The 8809-nt window shown below is 41.2% G+C and overlaps 1 protein-coding gene across 1 annotated transcript; it reads left to right on the forward strand.

Moving 5' to 3' along the window:
* Positions 1–513: 513 nt before the first annotated feature.
* Positions 514–8485, forward strand: C22H1orf94 (chromosome 22 C1orf94 homolog). The gene is made up of 6 exons (XM_086765317.1): positions 514–776; positions 4537–5009; positions 5909–6072; positions 7049–7120; positions 7505–7689; positions 8363–8485. The coding sequence occupies exons 1-6, from the start codon at positions 514–516 to the stop codon at positions 8460–8462; spliced, it is 1257 nt and encodes a 418-aa protein (XP_086621443.1). The 3' UTR covers positions 8463–8485.
* The last annotated feature ends 324 nt before the right edge of the window (positions 8486–8809 follow it).

The raw sequence follows: 8809 nt of genomic DNA on the forward strand, positions 1-8809 counted from the left end.
GCTTGAGCAGGGATGAAACGTGTTGCTAGCCGGGCCTCAGACGGGGTGGCCGCTTCCCCTCTTTGGGCTGGGGCAGAGTAAGAGCAAATGCTAAAGCAGGAACACCCCCCTTCTGCCTGCATTGCTGCCCTCACACAAGGTCTTTGCTCTTCATCTCATGCCAGTGGAAAGGTGAGGGATGAGGGCAGGAGAAGGGAAAAGGACCAGAGGGACAGTCCTCTCTCTGTGTACTCCATGGATCTGAGCCACCTATGCTCAGGCGAGCAGTGATACCAAGCTTAGGGACAGCTGAATGCTGAAGACTGGAGTCTGTCGAGAGATCTATGCCAGAGAACACTCAATCGTGTGAGAGGACACATCACTGCTGTGTCCATTCCGGCTGCTGGAAGCCCAATGGACATTTCCAGCTGTTAACTGCCAGCTGCCAGGATTCCGTGGTTGCCATGGCTCTTCACTACCAACACAAACCACCTCTTTCAAAAAGAGCGTTTGCGAATGCGAAGAGGCTGAAAGATGCTCCCTGGCAGGAACAGGTTTTCAGCTCCAGTAGTAAGATCTGAAGGTCCATTCCCACTGGGACCTTTCCCTAGACACATCTGGATCCATAACAACACTCCCCAGGACAGCTTGGACGAGGCCTGCCATGAGATCTGGAAACGCGTCCAACACCTCTCTGAAGACCTGCAGCTCCCATCGTTGGTGCCCTCGCTGCAGCAGGCGCTCTGCTCAGACCTGTCAGGGACCCTTCAAAGGGACAGCATCACCTCCCAGAGCAAGTAAGTGATCTTGAAGTGCTGCCCAAGTACTACTGAAAAAGGCTGCTGCTTGCCTTTTCACACCCTTCCAAACTAGACTTTTCTAGTCTCTTGAAATTAAAGCCTGGGGCACAGGGTGCGTTGATTGCTGTCTGACAGCCTCCTAATGAGGCAAATTATTCCTCTTTTTCCACTATAACCAGTTGTCTTTGGAAAAAAAAAAAAACTCTGTCCCATGAAATCTGACTACTTCAAATTCTGAAGCACCATAAGCAGCTGCTGCATTTGCTTCCCCACAACTTTTAAAGAAAAACAACCACATACATATCAAAATATTTACAGGAAGAAGTGAAAGCAGCATTCAAAAGAGAAAAATCAAAAATTAAAGTGTTATAAAGGAAGCTACTGTAAACAGCTGATCTTTACAAAGAAAAGCTGAATTTAGCACAGAAAAAATTATGCCAAATCATGTTTCACAGGACAGATAATGGTAAGAGGGAAGTATGCTCTTCAGATTAATAAGATAATATTTACTGTATGCTCCTGAAACAGAAGAAGTATAAATTTATAAATCCAGCTAACAATCAGCAAACATTAGCACACGTCCAGTTCTTAAAGTATGAACAAAATATCATACAGACCTGGCCCATCTGGCTTGGTGCATGGAAGAGTATAAACCATTATTTCACCTTTTTTAAAGGTAACTCCACAGATGAGGAAATACAGATAACTTTACAGATGAAGACAGGGAGGCATAGAAAGGGAAATACTATGTCAGGTAGAAACTTGGGAATTACATCTTGGAGTCCTGGCTCCTTTCTTTTCTCCTCCATATCCTAAATAAGACAAAAACTTAAGTCTCTAGAATAAATGCAGGAAGAGGAAAACTAAGTAAACAAAGAATAACCAGTGAAGCCCACAGAGCTGCCTATAGTAGTAGATTAAATTATACAGCTGAAATATCTTCACAATTAGCACACACTCAGCCACATATTTTGGTCCTGCCAGTTGTTAAGAAGTCTTAGGAAAGAAGGCATTATACAAACCAATGAAGAACTATGAACTATTAACAATCTTAATTGTATTCCTTAATAACACATTCTACCCTTAAAGGACTGTAGATCTGTCTTTAGCCGTAAGTCCACTGCAGCAAGGCCAGCCTAACCAACGTGACTCCTAGCACACAACCTGCAGCTACCCTGAAGCTAACGCAACTGGGCAGAGACAGCAGATCAAAATAGTTTTCATTTTACTACTGTACTGTGAGATTGGGAGCTTTAGGAACCCTGCGATGAAGGCAGTGGCCAAGACACAGCCACAAAGACCCGAGAAACTCAGCAGCTTCAGTTTAGATGAAAATAAAGAGATGGCAAAGTCCAGTGGCTACAGCACTATCCTTGGGTTCCGAACAACCACTCTCTACTCATTGTTCAGCTCCTGAGCTGAGTTACCTTTGGCAACTCACCTCTCTCAATGTTTTCCTGTAATTAGCCAGCAGGCTCTTCAGGATAAAAGTACCCTCTGCAGACACACTTGTACAGCAGAGTATGTTGATCATCAGTTGCCCAAAGACCCCAGAGTCACTGAATCTTCCAACAACGGCCAAACTAAAGCACTAAAACCAAATTACCATACAGAGCTCAATGAACTGCTTTAAAATGGAAGCCATTCAAGTGAAACAGCTCTAGGTCAGGTTTCTGCCTTTGAGATAGAAGCTTCCATACCCTACTTTGGCTACCACTATTACTCCTGAAAGACTTATAGAAAGACAGATTAACAAAACTCTTTCGGTATATACCAACTGTCAATAAAGGCGTTACCCAATTCATCAGCTGCAATAGCATCAGCAGCCAAAGATTACACTGTGTGACCTTGCTCAATGTAGCAATTCTTAATTATTTTAAAATATTGACTTATGCAAATTGCTAGTATGCTCATATTAAAATATATCTGGAATCTTCTGAACAAACAAAAAGTTTCACCTTCCTGGTTTTGTTCTGGAGCATTTGGATACAGAAAAGCAAGTTACTGAGAACTCCCAGAGTGGGTGGTGGCTGGAGGCACCTCTGTTGTTGAGGATGTCACTACTTACCAACACAAAGGAGTTATAATCTTCCATGAGAAGAGGACAAAGCTTCATAGGCAGGCAGAGCTAAGAACATGACATAATGTATTTGCATCTTCAAACGTATTCAAACACAGGGCTCCAGTAACCCAACGTGTAAGTCCAAGAGAGACAAGAAGCATAGTCACCATCTCAACTCAAGTCTCTCACCTAGAGTCAGGGTGCAAACAGCAACAGGTTGTGCAAACCAGTAAGAGGGGACCCCAAAAGCACAAGAGTTTTGAGTAAGTACAATATTTTTGAGTAAGCAGTTGCAGAATCAGGGCTGCAGCCTGTGAAGCCACCAGAGACAGGAATCCCACAGAAAGACAGTGCAAAAAGTTGTTAGAATAGTCTAAAAATTTTCTATTTTCATATCCATTGTATAAATCCGTTGAGATTTTTATAAAAGAATATCTATGTCCTTTAAAAATAAGGGAGAAGCAGCATCCAACTAATTATAGTGATTCCATGATTAGAGATAATTAGATACATTTACAATTTAGAATTTCCTAATTTTAGCTGTTTATGAACCATATATGTATCTATATAGTATGCGTACAGAGCATCAGTCTTCCTCAAGCTAAGAACAAACTGATAATACATTAAGTTATTGAACACAGTTGGATGCAAAAGAACAAGCTGGAATTTAGATCTGTGTTTTGAGCAAGTAACCATTATAGGCACTTAGCTGTGCCTTAAAAGAATGCAAAACTGTTCAGCTTCGGCAGCAGTCCTGCTGTAACGTCCCAGAGGACTTTGGGGGGTATAGAGGTGCTTTGTGATGCACTCTACAGATTAAACCATCTGACAGTCCCTACACAAAATATTATTTCCCTACATAAAAGATGGTTAGTGAGCTACAAACACTGCAACGCCCAGCTGTTACAGCCTACAGCTGGTAACTGAATTGCAATGACAGGTAAATGCAAGGAAATTCAGGCCCTCGCCCTGCAAAGATTTAAGGATCCAGTGAGCCCTGAAGGTTGAAATGATGCCAAGCTGGAGCGTGGAGAACAAACAAGGTTTCTCCTATTAGGGACAAGGCATACAACCCAGAAAACTCTTTTGATGCCCAGAATCATGGGGTTAAATTTACCATCTTTGACAGATGAGAAGAAAACCACCACAGGGCTTAGCTATGTACCTGAAGAAAAGCTTTTCCACTCTACAGACTGTTGTGAGGATCACCCCAGTAACAATTCCCAGCTGCTCTAACACTGTGGCACAGGGAGCCATTTTGTTCTTCCTCATGGCAAGTGTAACCCACCTCAAAGCACGTTTAACTCATTCACACCCATTGCCAGCAAAGAATCATCTTGTTTGGCATAAAACTTAGATTTTGTTTGTTTGTTTGTTTACAGTCAAAATTATTTTGACCAACAAATATTTTAAAGCATACATTCTATTGCACACCTATAATGCTGTCATCCAACTTTGCTTCAGTTTTTCCTGGATAGATGCATTATCTAAGTTAATTTTTTCCCCTGTCTTTTTATGTGTTTCTTTGGGAAAGAACAGCATAAAAGAAAAAATTTATAGTGGTTAAGAAAGAATAGTTGAGCCTTACATAGAAGACTAATGACATTGAATGCAAAGTTTAGGAGGAGTCAAGAAATGTAGCTCAATTTTAAGTCAAATCGCTTTTAACAGCAGCCATGTTCTACTTTCTTACAGCAGCTACTTGCTAGATGAACCAGAGGGACTTGAAAGTATATACAGAACGATGATTGGAAACAGAGAAAGGGAGATGAAATTAAGAGCTCTCTGTGATGCTCAGCTTTCTGCTAAATCCGTTATCAGCAGCCTTGTGTGTTCAGCAAAACCCCACAAGAATTCTGTGGGGCTGGAGGACGGCAGCGCGACAGGCGCTTGCAGCACAGACGGCAGCAAGCTGGAGGTGCCATTTCTGCTGAAATACACAGATACTGCCAAAGGCGCAGGCAATCACGTCATGGACACGATGGCTGAGGAAACAAAGGTGGTGAAGGAGTTCATCCAGAACAGCACGTTCGGCTCTGCCAAGAGTAGTACAGCTGTGCCATCAACAACAGCAGCAGAAAGTCAAACCACAGGACAGATGCTGCAGCTCCCGCTACCTGCCAAGATTTGCTCCAAAACTGGTTCCGATGCAGTCACAAAGAATCCAGGTACGGATCTGGGCATGGTTCTTGAACTTCAGCTAGGAGTCATGGGAAAACTGAGAAGCTGTTGAAAAGCAGATGGCAGGAGCTGGTCAGGCATCACTGCAACGTTTATTCTATGGTGATGTCCTTCCCAAGCCTTGTTCAAGACTGAAAACTGCTGAACTAATCTTTTCCATTCAAGAATTCTCATTTTATACTGGGATGCTGGTATCCCTCTCCCCTCTCACTAGTGCCTATCCAGTGTCCTTCTCACACATTGAAATAGAGTAGACTTAGGAAGGTTGTGACCATGGAGATTTATGTATTTGGTTAGTATTTTCTAGAAGCTTTTTCTTGTGGGGTAGGGTGGAGTTTTTTGGGTTGTTGGGTTCTGGTTTGGGCTTTTTTGTAACATCATGATTTTTTAGTTCCCATTATCAGACATTTAAAAGATCCCAATTGCCACAGGGTATTGATAACTACATTCCTTGAAGCATCTTTGAATAGACAAAAACAATGGTGCATGTCCAGATCTACTGTTTAAGCTTCTGGACTAGATTTATCACTGTGGAGACTTAAGACACAATTAACTTATTCTCTTCTGCAATTCCCTCACCTCAGAGTTTTGAACTTTGGGCAAAGGTTCTTGTTCCGTTCTTACAGTTTCATTCGTTCTTATGGCTCAGGCAATTAGCTGTATTCCAGGTCCCGAGGGTCAGAGTTTAATGGCCCTACAAGTGAATTTGAACTGCTAATTGCTGAGTTTGGGTCACTGTGTTGCAGAACTACAGCCTGCAGAAGTAACAGGTATCTTAAACAGATTTTGCTTACAGGCAAAGCATGTCCTCCTAATTGCAAGTGTTCCACGATTAATGAAAAGAATGCATGTTTATTAATATCTTTAACCTTGTTTTGTTTTACAGTAACTACTGCAACATCAGATAGAAAAAATGTTACAAGCAATGCAAGTACTTCAGGCTTTTCTACTACTTCAATGACCACAGCGTTAATCCAGCCGGTGTGGCAGAGCCTGAGCTTCCCTCCATACCCTGGCTTTCCCAACCACTCCAACTTCCCACAGTTCCAGGTAACAAACTGTCCCACATTTTGTGAGAAGAGAGCAGAACACCCCCAGGCCTATACTCACAAACCCAGGGCACTACCAGCTGTTATTTTCTGTTTTGACAGCTGCTTTCTGATTTGTAGGACAGAGTAAGAAACCAGATTGCTATCCCGCTACAGTAAGTTACACTAAGTGGCTTTGGGTCATAAATAAAACTTTAACAGCACATGTAATGCTGTCCTCTGATATGGTTGTGATGGGATCAAAGGATGATGTATTATTGACACAGATACTGAATGTTGACCTCAGCCTTCATTAGTTTCCATTTTTATCTTGTATTTACAAATATTTCACCTTGTATTTACAAATATTTTGACATAATAATTCATTACAAATATTTTGTGAGATTGATCTGTTTACAGACTGGGCTACTGCTTTCTCAGGCTGTGAAACAGGACCTCGTATCCAAGTAAGAGAGCCAGCTAGCATTAGGAAAAAGCCCAATGCTCAAGAGAATAAATACCGAGAATCCGAGGTAGCCATGGCATTCAATGGCCTATGTTCCCCTAATTCCCTTTGTTTCCATTAAAAAAGCAACCCACAAAATACACTCCAGAAACAAAGCAGGAGTTCTCTAGCAGGACTCAGTTCATTCTACAAGCCGTCAAGTGTTGTCACTAGCCTGTTACAGCAGACAAGGTGGAGATTCATGACCTAGAGCACACGTTTTGCCAGACTGAGCTCCCTTGGAAGTTTACAGTCCAAGAAACTTCCCTTTGTCCACGATCAGTCAGCACAACAGATACCTACTTAGCTTAAGATGAGCGCACAGTCCATCCATCTTTCAGCAGTCAACTGGGAACTGAGTTTTTCCCTAAGAAACACATTTATCTCAACCTTGTTTCTTTGAGCATAACCTTGCCCTAAAAAGCGTACACAACAGTAATTAATGGACCAACTCAGACCGTTTTAAAAATCATGCCTTACTTACACTTAACAGGGTCCATATCAGAGAGCAAGGATCCCGTACCAACAAGCTCTGTACCCTTCCTTTGGATGCTACTCAAGACAGGTGCGTTTAATGGCTACGAACATGCTTTAATTTGCATAACACAGATGCTAAGCACAACAGATTAGTCAGAGCAGTTAGTCATGTGCCAAGACTGATGGTGCGACAGCAAAAATAGATCTGGGGACAAGATGCTGAACTGGTATAAGTTAATACAGTTTGCTGGAGCGCTGTGTGCTCCAATTAGCTCGAGTTGGCCTTGAGCCTCTAAATGAAAATGTTTATTGCTTATGCTCTAAGTGTTATATGAAGTTGGGAGAGACCACTGTGTGTCTGAAAAAAAATATATTTCTGGCAACTCATTTTCAATTATGGAGTTATTGCCTTGTCAGTATTCCTGTTCCACTATTTTTTTTAAAATGTATGCTATTTCTTTTTCCTCCCCAGGTAGCTCGATACAGCCCACAGCAGATTTTCCAGCCACCTTACGCCCCCACGTTGAACTACATCACTCTGGTTCAGCCTGGTTACGCACACCAGCAGATGATCCCACCTACGCCATCCAGCAACATCCAGGATCTACCACCAATGGCAGGCGATGGGATCCAGTATCCATTTTCTCCTTCCTATGGGTATGGCCATGCAGATTTGCTTTATTTTTTTCAGCATTTGAGGGAGAGTTTGTTAGTTGCTGTAAATCTGCACAGAGCTAAAGATTTAATCAGCAATTCAGTTTCCCAGTTACATTCTCACCAAATTCCAAATCTGAACAAATGACAAAGATTTACTATAAGGTCTAAATTCTATAATAATTTTCATACAAAATCAGAGTAATTAGATTTGGGTGAATGAAGCTGAAACACTGTGCTATGGGAGATGCCACCTACAACTTCTAATCAATATTGTATATAATAAATAAACACTTTAACTTAACAAAGTGGAAATGCTTCAACATGATAGAAACCAAAATATTTTGACTCTGTCAGGACGAAATTAAAGGATTCATTTTGATACAGTTTTTATAGGAAGGTAATTTCAACATATTCCACGGGTCTAGTAAAATAATCTCCAGAGATTCAAGTTTAATATATTATCTTCTGTTAAATGCTTATGGAATAGGACATTATTATAGAACAGGAATAGCACATACTTTCCCCCTTTAGTTCACCTTCCCAGAACCATATTACACATTTTAAAAAACTAGATAACTGCTTCTAAGAGCTCCATTATTAGGAAGAAAAAAGGTAATTTGGAAGTTAGATGTAAATCTCTTGAAGCTTGACTAAATTTCATTTTCTGTTTTAGGTTTAGTTCTACACCTGGAGAAGCTGTGAAAACTAACCTCAACTACCTTCCCAGCGAGAGCTGCGTAAACCTTCAAGTGAAGGCAGTTTTCTTATCCTAGTATTCAGAGAAAAACCTGCTATCTGTAATAAGTCCTAGGGTTCTATAAGGATTTCACATTTTCCCCAAAGCGAACACTTCCATCTAGAATAATCTCCTATGATTTATATGGTAAGAAACAGCTGCACAGCAAATCATCTGAAATAATTTTTTTTTTTAGGATGACAGAATAAGAAGGGGCTTTTTTTTTGTTTTGGAAGACAGAGACAAATAGTAAAAATATTTTATTTATGACAAATGCCTGAGCTGCTTAGAGTTGAGTGTTGGTGCAATAAAGATGGTTGATAGAAAAGAGTCTTGGCCACAAACTTCCGAGATAGTAACTTCAGTTGTATACTCAAAGTGGGA

Source organism: Chlamydotis macqueenii, chromosome 22 (genome assembly GCF_036417535.1).
Source record: "Chlamydotis macqueenii isolate bChlMac1 chromosome 22, bChlMac1.mat, whole genome shotgun sequence".
Classification (NCBI taxonomy): domain Eukaryota; kingdom Metazoa; phylum Chordata; class Aves; order Otidiformes; family Otididae; genus Chlamydotis; species Chlamydotis macqueenii.

Bases quoted from the DNA above. Each gene is read 5' to 3' on its own strand.
- C22H1orf94 (XM_086765317.1), top strand. From the start codon at position 514: ATGCTCCCTGGCAGGAACAGGTTTTCAGCTCCAGTAGTAAGATCTGAA. The intron at 777-4,536 runs GTAAGTGATCTT...ACTTTCTTACAG, and splicing joins AGCATCACCTCCCAGAGCAA to CAGCTACTTGCTAGATGAAC. The intron at 5,010-5,908 runs GTACGGATCTGG...TTTGTTTTACAG, and splicing joins TGCAGTCACAAAGAATCCAG to TAACTACTGCAACATCAGAT.